General features: G+C 38.1%; 1 protein-coding gene across 3 annotated transcripts in view; it reads left to right on the top strand.

Moving 5' to 3' along the window:
- Nucleotides 1-15,748, top strand: part of LOC128534532 (NACHT, LRR and PYD domains-containing protein 12-like) — a 68,114-nt gene that overhangs the window by 2,890 nt on the left and 49,476 nt on the right. Inside the window, exons 3-5 of one of the 3 annotated variants that reach the window (XM_053508997.1) lie at nt 5,891-5,982; nt 6,307-8,290; nt 15,007-15,108. In XM_053508997.1, the coding sequence (XP_053364972.1) occupies nt 15,071-15,108 (38 nt within the window). In that variant the 5' untranslated portion in view covers nt 5,891-5,982; nt 6,307-8,290; nt 15,007-15,070. Of the gene's footprint in view, nt 1-5,890; nt 5,983-6,306; nt 9,326-15,006; nt 15,109-15,748 lie in introns of all 3 variants that reach the window. The other 2 variants (XM_053508996.1, XM_053508995.1) reach the window with 2 other exon arrangements.

The following is a 15,748-nucleotide window of genomic DNA, read 5'->3' as shown; positions in this document are numbered from 1 at the left end:
TAAGTAGGTATAAGGGTTGGGATTAAAAAAAAGTAATTGTAATGAATTAAATAAAGTATGCTAAAGGAAAATTCCACACATCCATCTCTGGTCAACATTCACACGTTGAAATTGATGCAGATAAAAATCCCACCCATTAAGTTAGGAATTTTGTGTTTTTTGCTTGAAGCTTCTGTTTTTTTTTTAAAAAAAAAAGACATCACACCATAAAAAAAACAAAGAGTAAGAGTAACAGAACATCAGAATGTTCCAAAAAATTTGAGTGTTCCATAAGAACTTCAAGATCCCTGAGATCTACATGTGGTGTTGCTGCTGCATGTACTAGAGCTAAAGCCGAGGCTGCACAAGTTTTACCTTTCTTTGCAGAGGGAGAAAATTGCAAGTAAGGTGGGCAAAGCACAACTATAGGCTTACTTGGAAGCCCTACATCAACAAAAAAAGTGCTTTCTGCTAATGCAGAATCAGTGTTTAAAGATGAGGAGTTGCATGACAGGAAAAGTCATTCTACATCAGCACAAAGCATAGATAAGTCTGTTTGTGATTATGTTAGAGACAAAGCTACATATTTCACTGAGCGGCTTACTTAGCTACTGATCGTTATCATGATTGATAATCTGAACCAGACCAAGGAATAGCACAGAATATAGTATATGTTAATGATATTCAGTATGTCATATTTGATGCATTCCTTCTCTTCATCTCTAAACGAGCCAAATATGCGAAAAGGAAAACTCTCAAGAAACATGAAAGAGGAGTCAGCAGAAAGACTAGTCAGTAATAAATGGCAGAAACAGCTCCAGTTTAGTGCTGTATCAAGCTCTACTAACATATCTTGTTACTAACATATCTTGCACGTCATGAGCAGGTAACATTCACATGCTTTGATTATCGCCCTGAAAGTTATAGAGCGTAGAGTGCCATATTCATTAATACAACAAATGTTGTTAAATATGTGAGACAGCATAGGGTAGTTCACATAGGAAACCCAAACACAACTTTAAAAATGGTCTGGAACGGACTTGGTGTATGTTACAGGATATCTGAAGTTATTGAAAGTAACTATACTTACTAAAGTAAGTATACTTTCAAATGTTAGAAAAATTACAAAAGAACAGTTTGGCGTCTCTTACCCTTCTTTCTCGTTCTTTGCATGATTTGGCGAGATTGCAAATGAAATCAGTAATGTTTCCAGCTTTGCCTTTTTCCAGCCTTTCAACTTTGCTGCAGCTCAAAATTTGCTGCGGTATTCAATTTAAAATAATTTTATTTTAGTTTGTCAGTTTTTTTTATTTAATTCTGAATTTAAAGATTATGGTGATCTTGTAACATTAAAATAAAGGTGCTTAATTTTTTTGTCCCTCAAAATATGAATCACAACCACTGATGTGCGACACCCACCAGCATGCAATTAATTCAGCTTTTCGAGCCTAAGTATCATTCAGGTTAACAGCTGACTGCACGCTCTAGTACACGCGATGAAAGGATGATGGCACACAAACCAAATTTTTGGTTTGCTGCAGGTGAATAATTTCAATTCAAGGTAATTTTACGTGTATAGCACTTTTGGTTAAATTGACATTGTCGCAATGCATCTTCACACAATCAAAAGACAACGCTAATTTAACCATAACCAACTATAATTTAAGCTCTGCTTCTGATTTCAGAAATAGGAGGGGGACTCAAATAGACATTAAGTATTTTATTTGAAAGTAACCTTCAATGCAGCGGAGTTAAAAATGTTTTTGTTGCAGAAATAAAGTTGTTTTCTCTGTAACAGTTCATTAATTTCATAAATGCAACACATTATAGTTTTATTTTTTATACACAGCATAAAGGTAAAAATCAATATGTATTGTTATCTTTATTTTTTATCGTTTTGTGGCTCCCAGTGTTTTCTTTTCTGTTGAAATGGGTCCAAATGGCTCTTTGAGTGGACTAGGAGATGTGCACAAGCCCAATATTTCCAGTTTCAAGACAAATATTTTAGAAAATGGAATAAAATGTTGCCTGACTTTGAAACCAACTGCAACACAAGCAAAGAAAATCTGGCCAGGACTCCAGGATGTTTTTCAGGATGAATAAACAGTTGGGTGGCACCTCTTTCCTTTAGTTCTTCCAGGCCTGTTCTTCTAAACAATAGAGGTCAAGCTTTAAGCTGCCTCTCTTTCTCGTACCTTAGAACGGAAGACAGATATAAAAGTTTGTAACCTTGCAAACACTGTTCAAAAATGATCATGGAGAACAAGCAGTTCCACTACTAAAGGGAAAGTAGTGCGGGTACTTATCTCTGTTCGGAGCCCAAAAAAATAAATAAATAAATAAAAACATGATCAAATGAGGGTAGTATTTGACTCCAACACATAGCATAAATATATCTCTTTTAATAATGTACTCCTTACTGGACCAGATCTCAATAACAACCTCATGTTACCTATAGCACTATGATGATGATCTCAACAGTCACATTGTTAAATACAGGATGAACATCCACACTGTAAAAAACAGGCCTCAGTGTAAAAATGTTTAGTAACAAGTTGCACAGTTTTTTTTTAAATTTACTCAACTTTTAGAGAAATTTGCTGGCCAAACAAAATATTTTACATTGCTTTTTAGTTTACACAACGTGTACCCAGTTCAAAATCTTAAGTTGACTCGACTTCTAATTCAAATATATAAATTAGCTCAAGTACTATTGGCTGTGGGCTCAATTAATTATATTTCTCTAGGGTTGACTTAGCCCAAGTCAACCCTATTCATCTATTTAAAAAGGGGTAAGCTTATCAGTATCTTACTGATTCTTTTAGTTTACATCATAACCATTCTTAAAAACTAGCAAAGATTTGACTTTTAGAGACAAAAAAAAAAGAGTCTATGGCAACAAGAGTACGTCTCGCCAAGTCTAATCATTCGGATGGCTTCATAGGTGTACGTCTAATCCTTTTGAAATTGAATGTTCAGAGCACAGACCTAACCAAACATCACTCCTAAAGCTCCTTCATTGTCACCCAAGTCATCAAGCACTACAGTCTCCTCCATCAGCTTGTACACGCTCCTCCTGTACCGTCGGTCCAAAAGGCCAGCCTTCACCCCTCTGACCCCAATCATTCACAGCAGAGCTCTGGTTAAAGAAACAAGAGAAAGATAATAAATTTAACTAAATATCTAGTTATGATAAAAATTTATATATTAATAAGGCTATATACCACCAGAGAGTATAAAATACTGTTTCTGGAATTCCAATGATGTTTTAAAGCTACATTCTGTTTCAAATTCAAAAGGGTTTTATATTTTCAAGGGTTTTACTTCAGCTTTCTCAGGTGTAACTACATGTTTTGGAGTGATGTTTTTAATTACCCAGTATTTACTCAATTCAGTTTTCATACAGATAAGTTAACCAATATAACACGTGTAGATGAGCATTAGCGACTGAAGCCAAACTAACACAGACGTTTTTATATCCCTTAACTTACCAAATACTGAAGTGACGCTACTTATTAACTGTTAAACACTTCGGGGTTTTCTCGAACTTTCTTTAGCTGAGCAGTCACGTGGCCATGTGTGCTGGGCTGGAGTAGGACGCAGTTGCAGGGAAAAACTCAGGCCAAAATGGGAAAAAAAGATAGATACAGTTATGAATAATTCGCTTCTTAATTCCTGTACAGTGTACCTAATGTTAGCTAAGCTCACCTCAGTAATGTCAGGGTGCCTCAGTATAACCACAAGTGGAAACACACCGGCCTCACAAATATAACGCTAAGTGTCTAAAATACCTGTACACAGACTAAAACATTAAAAAAAAAAAAAAAAACTTAATAAATATCAACCCAAATAATAGAGTCCACAAAATGCGAGGGTCATATCAAATCACGTGATTGCATCTCAGTAAAGGTAAATTACCAGCTTAACTGGATTTTTTAATTTTTTATTTCTTCAGTCTTTTAAGTTTTCTTGAACACAGTGTTACCTGTTGTCTCAACAAATACCACTCCTTCGCGCACCGGTAGAAGGAGAGGGCGCCAAACTAGTGAGCTTCGGGGTGAGCGAGGAGAGATATTAATTTGGGCGCACCCCCATCACAGACGCACAACAGGGAATCACACAATTTTCAGAAACAATGACCATACACACCCAAAAAGCCCAATCCTGCTGACATTGCTACTAGGTCCATGCATGCAGCAAAGCTTGTGGAGCTACCTGGCTTACAGGTCCAGCATTCGAGCATAAGCCGTAATGACTTTATTATGACAGACAACTTTATACTTGTGGATCCAGATTCAGGCCAACTGTGACAGCTTGCACAACAGTAACAAATGATCTCACCCCTAAGAGTTTCCAGAGATTCTCTTTTTGAAAATTCATATGAAAAGCCCTTGCATCACCCATTTACTGTATGTAGCTCACTCTTTTAGATCCAGCAATGAATCCTACACATGCAGCGAACAGCATTTGTGCTCACAACCACACAGTTTACGTGCCAAGAATGTGATATTCTGCCCCCGTCCTCCATTCTGGAATAAGGTTTATCAGAGGCAAGATATGCATAAACAGTATTCTTCATGTGCATGTAACCTGTCAAAAACTTCATGGCAAACTAGAGTTTGCATGCCTTGGACATGGGAGCTCATCACACAAGAGGAGGCCACGCTCACAGTAAATGCTGGGTAGTGCTTTTCACCAATCAGAATGGTGACATAGTACTACTGGAGGACAAACAAGTAGCCCAAAATGAACGGCCCATGCCACTAGTTACAAGTGTTTTACCTGGTCAAGATGGAAAGGTCAGAGACTTAAAATGACTAAAGAATGGTCCAGCAATTTGCCATGGAAATGTGCCCTACACTACATGAACAGTACATTGGTCCTCACTTGTGTAATTAACCAACCGGATACAGTAGGTGGCAGTAGATACCAGTGGCGATTTCTTTAAGACTGCAAGGGAAGCTCAGCTTCCCCTGTAATGTCACAAAATTAATGGTCAAATTATGTACTACTGTATTAAAATTTTATTGACTAAAAATGCGTTAGAAAACGTTCATCTCAAAGAGGAGTTCGTTCAGAATCAGTTAGATATAGCAGGTCGGCTGACTTGATTTTCTTCTCATACATTCCCGTAGCATTTCCCCGTTGAAGCCCAGCGTCCAATGACTTCAATGCAGCTGCTATGAATGTTTTTTTTTTCAGTGCTTTTTGGATAAACGCTGCGATTATGTCCCGCCCACGGACGCTCAGCGTCTCTGGGGGTGAATGAGGAGCAAATGAGGAGTGGGCTGGCCTGGACTCCGAGCTTCTTCGTGATGATTGGAGGGTCTGTCGAAAGATTGCATCCCCTTTTGACTGACAGCGATTTTGTACTATAAGGAATCGCTGAAGCTATTCGCGCTCAGTCCCATCGCGGATTTCTCAAGTTCAGTTGAAATAAAAACTGCTGCAACCTATTTCTTTATATTTGCTTGGCGAAATTGCTTGATTTTCATCATACATTTCACACAATTATACACCACATTCCTTGTTTCACTTTTACAGGGTTTAATATTTTTTTTAGATCATTCATTCATTCATTCATATATTAGGCTAGGCTAGCGTCGTGGGTGAAACTGAACTCTGCTGGCCATTGAGAGGACACTGGTCAAGTCACTGGAAAATACGCCTAGTTGGTACGACAGGGTCACAGACCATTTTCTTCAAAAGGAACGTAGGGCAGAATTTACTTTTAAATAAATAGACAATTTTATGATGTAGGCCGAAAATGAGCTTCCCCTATTTGACAGACCAGTAGCCTCCACTGGTAGATACATAGTTCGGTTTTTTTGTGTCCAAATAGAGAAAGAAGTAGAATGAACAGGATGCTTGTGTTTGTGTATGGATGTTTTTATTTTTGTGACAAACTTAGAGTGTCACGCAGCTCGGAGGGTGAAATGAGCGTGCGCTGCCCAGATATGGCAGGAGGCTCTCAGTAATGACTTTAAAACTCTACTCTGTAAGGTGAGTAGCCATTTGCTTTCTAGATTCTCTTCTGATTTTTTGCAGTAAAATTGGAAAAAAAAGTCCTCATTAAATATTAATTTGTTTGGTCTGTTATTTGTTTATTATTAGGAATTGACCTTATTATCGAAAAGATATAGTATTTATATACATTGTGAATTAAAAATACATATGTACACAATGAATAAATAAAAACAGGAAATAAAGTTAAGTACAGTAAAATACAATAAATGCTACAAATAATTATAATGCATTCAAGTTCAACAAATAGCATAGATATTTATAATAAGAAATATCTAATCATTTATTTTCTCTTCTCACCAGGATCATCTGGGTTCAAGAGAGTTCGTGTGTGAGGTTGCAGAGTCCTGGGGCCTCATGTTCAAGGACTTGCGTTGAATTCATTCTAAAACATTGCGTACTGACAAAGCTGTAAATGTGCATACACAGTAAAAAAAATCTGATGCATGAAACACTGTGTATGCGGAATCCCACGCATATTCTCTTTGTACATCCGAATTAATGTGAAATTGAGCGCACGTGCACGAGCGCAAACCCCCTCCCTGCCTCCTCCTCCGTATAAATATGGTAATGACTCCACTTTGGCAAAACCAAACGAAAAAGCAATGGCAAAAGCAAGCAAGAAGAGAAACTTCACAGAATGTGAATTGGAGGTGCTCCTATCGGAGGTAGACCAGAGAAAAACTGTGTTATTTGCAAGTTTGTCCTCCGGAATTAATAACAAAATAAAAAAAATCTTAGCTGAAATAATATCTTTAAATACATCACTTACCAAGAAGCCACCGATCGCGCACCCTGCCACCTTGGAGCCTCATCCCAACCATGCTGTTTGTGAGGATGAATGAATCATGGGTTGAGCATTTGAGCATCACATATTTGCACATTTATTGAATGGAAATGTTTCCGATTCACGTATGCAAATTCGTCTTCAGATGGCGCATTTATAGCAATGTGCGTGCAGTCGATCGCTTCGATTACATTAGAAAAATCGGCCATCGCCGAAAAATCGGCGCAAATTGCGCCTTAATGTTTGGTTGGTCAACTGCAGGGTATGGAAACCTTACTGTATATACCTGCTAGACATGTGGATGATCCCGTCCCATACAGCTGGCATTGCACGGCTCAAAGATGACTGGCTTAACCCCAAGCGGTCTGCCAGTTCCCTTTGGACAGAACCAGTTGCCAGGAAACCAAGCGTTGTCAGCACCTGTAAGGGAACGGGTAATGCGTGGCTCCTCGCTGTCTCTCTTTCCAAATTTGGACCCAACTCAGCACAGAGCTTCAAGAGGATAGCTCTTGGAAATCTGAAACGGCTAATAAGCCAGTCATCATCGTGGGCCAGAAAATCACTGTGATCCCTAAAAACGCGTTCCCTCGAATTCGGCCATTGACAATGTCCTCTAATAAGGCCAACACTGCCATTGACATAGACTAAGGGTTGTATACATTTGCAAATGCTTTTATATGTTCTAAATCACATAATTGGTAGAAAAATATTGTGTCAATTAACCCATTTTATCAATTATAAATTAATAGCAATGTTTTTCACATGTGTTGGTGCGATACTTTGTAGTGTGCAATTTAACATAATTGCCTCTAGGAGTCGCCAACGGAAATAAAACAAACACACACAAGAAATACGCATACGCCAGACATGAAGCTGGCATGGAAGAAGGCACATTCTAACGTTAGAGATACAAGAGAGATGATTGTGCTCTTTTTCCCTTACCTTGTTAAGTGTAGCTTTTAAAACTTAGCTAATGTGCTGGAATTGTTGAATTTGAAACCTGACCTTGCATCAATCAGTGTTTGTTTTTAAAAAAAATTGGGTGCAGTGTGTTTATATTATATTTGTTAAAATAAATGTATACTGTAAAATCCAAGATGAGTGTGGGTGACGTGGAACAGAGACAAAATACTGGTTAAAACGTGCAAAATGTTTTATTAAAAATCATTCAAGTAAAATATCCTTCAAGTAAGAGTTAGAACAGAAAAGTAGCTTTTTGTTCATCATATGTGTGAACATCCTGTTCGATCTCTTCATGTTTCTTTCTTTGTATCTGTATCCAAATTTTAGATTTCATCCAAACATTAATAGTCTCCTATACTCTACATCAAATTTTTTCCATTCTTTGGTTGTTTGCTGATCTTCCAGAACTGTTAGAGGTTACGGCCTGTGTTCCCTCCAGTGCCTGCAAGAAAGTATAAAAGCAAGAAGCAGAAATTTAACAACAGTACTGTACAACCATAACAGCTTGCACAAATAATTTCGTCACAGCAATCACAGGTAACCTGAAATTGTGTGGAGCTTTTATGGATCATCAGCATCTCACTTTTCACAAGTATCTCTGAGATGTGTTGGTGTATACAACAGAAATGTTATACAAATAATAAAGTACCTGTAACTCTAATAGTTACAGAAGCACAACACTATTTTTGGCACGTTGAATATTAAATACGAACATTATTAATGCTGTTAATGAGAATCCCATATTGTTACTGCATCTCCTAGTAATTGTCTGTGGATCTTGTGATAATATTTTAAATACATATAATAACTTATGAAAGATGATCCTTTTACATAAGCTCACAACAAAGTTGGCTTAGAATGTTCATGTCTGCTTACTTTAAGGCCCCAGATTATTTCCCTGTTCAAAATGCAAAAGAGTAGATGCGATGAACTCAAGTGTCTTTGCCCAGGTCATGAACTCTATGAGCTAAAACTAATTAAAATTAGATACAAATAGATACTTTCCTTTAAATTTATAAGACCTTATGCATCTCCTGTTATAATTAATAAAAAAAAAATGACACATTCAAGCTACTCGTAAACACAATTTTTATACGATTTGGTGGGAAACATTTACGACACACCTGACAGTCAGGTTACTACATGAAATTTTCGTGCAAGTCTAAGGGGCTTTACTGTGGATCCAGCTGCCACCTATTATAACCTTTCAGTTTCTAACACTGTAAGAACACTGTGTGCGCTGCTGTTACTGACGCACTGCTTAACAAACACCTCAAGCTGCTGCTGTATCTCAAGTTGAATTCTAAGTAATATTCTATCTATGTGAAATTGTAAAGGGCTACACCAGATAAATGCATTAGGCAATCATTAATACGCAATACTAGATTTATTTTCTGCCAAGTGTTTAAATTCTAAGTGTTGACTCAGTCTGGAATGATTCATTATCTGTAATGAATCCTCCTTCCCAAAGGGGAAAGAGTTTCTCCCTCAGGCGTGACTCCATTTTGTAAGCTGTTGGAAAAGCTAAAATGTGTATTTAAGGCAGAAACGGTGATATTAATGTCATTAGAGGTGAGTGAATGATTTATTATAACAACTTTAAAAAGAATGTACAGTAGATACATGTTTCCCTAAAACTCATCTAAAATCAGATTTCAGAAATCCACTGAGTGAGTTGGTACTACAATGTTTTAGGCTGTAAGAAAAGTTCCTCTTTTCAGTTCCTTAAGAATGAGACATTCAGCCTGTTTAACAACTCTAGTTTTATTACTTCATAAAACTAGAGTTGTTAAACAAATAATGTGTTTTACAAATACCTGTTAAGTCCCTTTAGATTTTTCTTAGTTATCTCTCAGGTCCAAGTTTTCTCTCAGGTCTCTCAGCAGAAGTCATGGTGTGTGTATGGACTCTAAAAAGATGTTGAGTCAGTGTAACCTGAACCTGTAGGATTCGAAAGCAGTTTAAAAGAAATCAAGCAGTTTTTAATTCAGATGTGACAGGCAGACAGGGTGTGATTATTGTTGATCATGATTGGAATGTGATCATATGAAATTAAAACTGAAACTTGTTAAATATGTCACTAAAAAGTCCAATCGACATACACTACCGTTTTGCAAATTTCTTTGTTTTCGTTTAGTGATTTATTTTCTACATTCTACAACAATACTGGGGATTTCAAAACTATAAAATAACACATTTGGAATTAGGTAATTACGTAACAACAACAAAAACAACAGTTAGTTATTTTAAGACACAGAGGTCAGCCTTTCTGTAATAGTTCTTGCAAGAACAGTATTGTCAAGTTCATTTGCAAAATCCGTCAAGCACCATAATGAAACTGGCTCTCATGAAGGCCATCCCAGGAGGGCGAGACCAAAACCTACCTCCGCCACAGACGAGAAGTTCATTTAGAGTTATCAGCCTGAAAAATGACCAATTAACAGCACCTAATATTAGAGGCGTTATGAAGTCTTTACAGAGCAGAAGTAGCAGACACATCTCACCATTAACTGTTCAAAGGAGATTAATGCATTTTTTGGACGCCTTCAGCTTTCCTTTACAATGTAGAAAGAAATAAAAATCAGGAACCAAAGAAACCAAAGAAACCTTTGAACTGTAGTGTAAATATTAAACCTATTTAATTGTTTGAATGTTTCATTTAAATTTATTAAATTATTTTTAAAACAGTGTATGTATTTACTGTTTGTAGTTTTTCTTTTAAAAAGATGCATGTGTGTATGTGATTGCTGCTTTACTATTTACACCGAAAGTTGCATGGGTTTAGCAATCCTGAAGTTGGCCCACCACATGATCAGAAAATTTATAAACCATGTCAGTTAATTTGTGCATTATTTCAATTAGCAGAATAAACATTTCTGCTCATTTAGTTTTTCAAAGATCAGCTTATTATGATTATTTAGCTTGTTTTGTTTTCAAAAAACGGTGATGTTGCTGTTTTTAGTGCCCTTGGTAATCAACAACTGTTCAGTCATGGTGACTATAGGTGTAGTGCTGCTGGGGGGCACCAGGTTGTCAAATACTTCGAGGCTGTCCATAATAAGGAACGTTTACTGTTTCTCCACTACCTCAACTCATCACTTCAACACCATATTATTATGTTTTGTTATGTCGTGTTTGTCGCATTGTCACTTTGTTGCTCTTATTTGCACATTTGCACGTTTAATTTATGTTGTCTGTTGTCTGTAAAAAAAAAAAAACCCTTTAGATAGTCTTCCTTAGTTAGTTAGTTTTTGTTAATTTATGTTGTTATTTATGTTAGGTCAATCTGTCTTGTCTCTGCTAGCCAGCTAACTAAGCCTCTTAGTTAGCTAGTTTAGTTTTTCTGTTAATTTATGTTGCATGTAGCACCTTGGTCCTGGAGGAATGTTGTTTCAGTGACCCCACTGTGTACTAACTGTATGTGGTTAAAGTGACAATAAAGCCTACTTGAACTTGAACTTAATTGTCTTCTGGACACTCTGGCAAGTCAGCAATATTCTCCATGTGTGAATTTAACTAGACTCAGATATACCTGGTATTTATAGTGTATAAATAATAATTTACTCAAACTCGAAATGAAATATGCTAATATTGTGAGTGCTGGATTTTTTTTTTATGAGCTGCAAGTAGTAGTCATCAAATTTAAAACAACAGCAAAAATAAAAAGGCTTGAAATATTTCACCTTCAGTGCAATAAATCTAATATATACAGTGGTGTGAAAAACTATTTGCCCCCTTCCTGATTTCTTATTCTTTTGCATGTTTGTCACACTTAAATGTTTCTGATCATCAAACACATTTAACTATTAGTCAAAGATAACACAAGTAAACACAAAATGCAGTTTTTAAATGATGGTTTTTATTATTTAGGGAGAAAAAAAATCCAAACCTACATGGCCCTGTGTGAAAAAGTAATTGCCCCCTGAACCTAATAACTGGTTGGGCCACCCTTAGCAGCAATAACTGCAATCAAGTGTTTGCGATAACTTGCAACGAGTCTTTTACAGCGCTCTGGAGGAATTTTGGCCCACTCATCTTTGCAGAATTGTTGTAATTCAGCTTTATTTGAGGGTTTTCTAGCATGAACCGCCTTTTTAAGGTCATGCCACAACATCTCAATAGGATTCAGGTCAGGACTTTGACTGGGCCACTCCAAAGTCTTCATTTTGTTTTCCTTCAGCCATTCAGAGGTGGATTTGCTGGTGTGTTTTGGGTCATTGTCCTGCTGCAGCACCCAAGATCGCTTCAGCTTGAGTTGACGAACAGATGGCCGGACATTCTCCTTCAGGATTTTTTGGTAGACAGTAGAATTCATGGTTCCATCTATCACAGCAAGCCTTCCAGGTCCTGAAGCAGCAAAACAACCCCAGACCATCACACTACCACCACCATATTTTACTGTTGGTATGGTGTTCTTTTTCTGAAATGCTGTGTTACTTTTACGCCAGATGTAACGGGACACGCACCTTCCAAAAAGTTCAACTTTTGTCTCGTCGGTCCACAAGGTATTTTCCCAAAAGTCTTGGCAATCATTGAGATGTTTTTTAGCAAAATTGAGACGAGCCTTGATGTTCTTTTTGCTTAAGTGGTTTGCGCCTTGAAAATCTGCCATGCAGGCCGTTTTTGCCCAGTCTCTTTCTTTTGGTGGAGTCGTGAACACTGACCTTAATTGAGGCAAGTGAGGCCTGCAGTTCTTTAGATGTTGTCCTGGGGTCTTTTGTGGCCTCTCGGATGAGTTGTCTCTGCGCTCTTGGGGTAATTTTGGTCGGCCGGCCACTCCTGGGAAGGTTCACCACTGTTCCATGTTTTTGCCATTTGTGGATAATGGCTCTCACTGTGGTTCGCTGGAGTCCCAAGGCTTTGGAAATGGCTTTATAACCTTTACCAGCCTGATAGATCTCAATTACTTTTGTTCTCATTTTTTTCTGAATTTCTTTGGATCTTGGCATAATGTCTAGCTTTTGAGGTGCTTTTGGTCTACTTCTCTGTGTCAGGTAGCTCCTATTTAAGTGATTTCTTGATTGAAACAGGTGTGGCAGTAATCAGGCCTGGGGGTGACTACAGAAATTGAACTTTTAACTGTGATAAACCACAGTTAAGTTATTTTTTAACAAGGGGGGCAATTACTTTTTCACACAGGGCCATGTAGATTTGGAGTTTTTTTTCTCCCTTAATAACATAATCTTCATTTAAAAACTGCATTTTGTGTTCAATTATGTTATCTTTGACTAATAGTTAACGGTTTTTGATGAGCAGAAACATTTAAGTGTGACAAACATGCAAAAGAATAAGAAATCAGGAAGGGGGCAAATAGTTTTTCACACCACTGTATATCTAATATATATGTCACAGTACGTCAGAAAGTAATCAAAGTTACTTCGGTTCCAACTCCGCGCCGCCTCTTGTTTTTTGCTGCCTCAGTCACAGCGCAAGCTCACCTGTTGCCGATTTGGATTAATCAGATCCGCTTATTTAAGACGCTGCAAGACACCCACCCGCTGCCAGATTATTGTGCCGTTCATGCCAATAGTCCCGCGTTTGTTTTGTCATTTGCTCACAGTGTTATTGATCCTGTTTTGTTATCGACCTCGTCCTTGCCTAGCGATTTGGAATTACTGCTCGTTTTGGATTACCGGCTTTTGACTTCCGCGTTGTACACTGACCACGAGACTGCCTAGCGATTTGGATTTCTTGCATGTGTGGAGCTACACGTGACTAAACATCGCTAAACAGCAGGTGACATTTATGTTAAGTATTTCGTTTCTATTTAGAAAAATGGGAATTAATTCCTGCCTACCGTCACGCCCGCCAAACGTTTGTCTTCTCAACAGACTGATCTCTTCTCGCAGTATCTGCCCGCGATGTTTGCTCTGATAGTTCCGGTTTTCATAGTGACAAGATCTCTTTGATTTATCTCAACATGATTGAATCTAATAAATGTTAAGGTGCTGAATTTCATGCAAATACAACATAAATTATTCATTTTTATCTTGGAAACATGAAATTATTATGTACAAAACACATATTACATTTTAGTACATATAACAGGTAGCCATGTTCATTCTTTAAAGTGTAAGAACCTAAAATACAAACGCTTAAACCACCGACAGGGTCTCTATTTCACCCAGTTTGACTACACACTTTCATTCCGGCCAGTGTCAAAAAATCTTAACCCTGACACCCATTCACACCAGTTGGAGCCACCGTCGGAGGACTTTGCCATAAAAAGCATCATGCCAGCTCTCCGCTGTGATGTGAGCAAAGAGAAGACAACTCTAAATAAATCAATATTTGGTGTGGCTACCTTTTGGCTTTAAACCAGCATTAATTCAGTTAGACACGTCAGTGATTTTGTAGGATCAGCGTCAGGTAACCTGAACAAGACTAAACACAGCATTAATGCACAACTTATTCATACTGCATCACAAGGTCCCTCCCAGGCATCAATTTCAAAGTAGGGGGTTTAAGATGTGTTGTCTGTATTCTCAAGATGCACAAAGAAACAGGCAATATTGAGGACCATTGATGCAGTGGTAAGCCAACGAAACTTAATACAGCAGATAAAAGACACATCATGCTTACTTCGCTCAGACATCAGAAGATGTTCAGCAGCGGAACTAGTTGGACCTAGGTACACCCATCAATTGTCCGGAGAAGTCTGGCCAGAAGTGATCTTCATGGAAGAACTGCAGCCCAAAAGCCATACCTCCATTAAAGAAACAAGACTAAAGCGACTCAACTATACACAAGAACACAAGAACTAGGGTGCAGAAAATGGCAGCAGGTGCTCTGGACTGATGAGTCAAAATTCAGCAGAGTTTATGGCCGAAGGGTTGCAGAACGATACGATAATGAGTGTCTGGCAACAGACTGCAGTCACTCTGTTGTGAAGCATAGTGGAGGTTCATTACATATATGTTGGTAAGTGGAGTTATTTGGTCAGGATTAATGGTGCCCTTAATACTGAAAAATACAGACAAATGTTTATCCATCACGCACCATTACAGAATGATTAAAGGGAGCCTAGATCCATATGTGGTTAGTTCTCCAAAATGTTTGTAACAACATTTTTTCAACAACAATTCACAAATTGCTGTGTGGTCAGTCCCTGTGTGAAAGCAGATCCATTAATACTGTAAACATATGATATGATTTTTACTGACAGGTAAAGATTTTTTTATTTTTATTTTGGCCTAATATGTAATCATTTTTTAGTGAAAGGTTAATTGCCCATTTGTTTTTGTTTTCTCCAGAAACAGAGATCAGGCTCTTCAGGACCCAGCTGTGTGGTTGTGCAAGTTATAGTAATATTCAAAGATGGACAGAGATTATGCATCATCATCTGCAGAAAAATGGTAAGCTGTGATGTCTGCAATTTTTTAGTGGGTTAAGGCACTAAGTTACTGATCAAAAGGTTGTCGGTTCAAGCACCAGCTCCACCAATACCTCATTTCCACTACACTGGTGCTGGTGCCAGGTGCTGGTCGGACGGTGCTGGACTGAGAACCACCGAGAACCGGCCCGCATTTACACTAGACAGGGCTCAGCGGGAGCTGCATGATAATACGTCACTGGCTACGCCCACTAAACAGAAACGAACATGGCAGAAGTCAGTTTACTGGTTATTCTCCAAACTTGTCACGAACTAACCGGGATGATCGGAAGACTTTAGCACTAGTGGTTAGCCTTTTGTAGTGGGATGGTAAACCCAAACGTGGAAGTAAGCGAGTAGGCAGGATAACCACACGATTTTATCTAAGGACTCTCACACAAGGGGAGCAAGGGAAAAAAACAAATTTAACCTGCGTTTTATAAACACACACTCGAATCAAAAGGCAAACCCAAGAAAATGAGTACTCACGATTTGGCAGACGGACAATCTGGACCAACATGGGCGAAACTCGATGACTGAGCGAGTGTGAAGCGCCATCTTGTCTCCTTTTAAGCTTCCTGTTTCGCGACCGTACTACTTCCGGGTCCTAGTATGGTCGCGGA

This window comes from Clarias gariepinus, chromosome 12, assembly GCF_024256425.1.
Source record: "Clarias gariepinus isolate MV-2021 ecotype Netherlands chromosome 12, CGAR_prim_01v2, whole genome shotgun sequence".
NCBI lineage: Eukaryota > Metazoa > Chordata > Actinopteri > Siluriformes > Clariidae > Clarias > Clarias gariepinus.
Note: the sequence above shows the minus strand (reverse complement) of the source record. Positions and strands in the feature narration are given on the sequence as shown.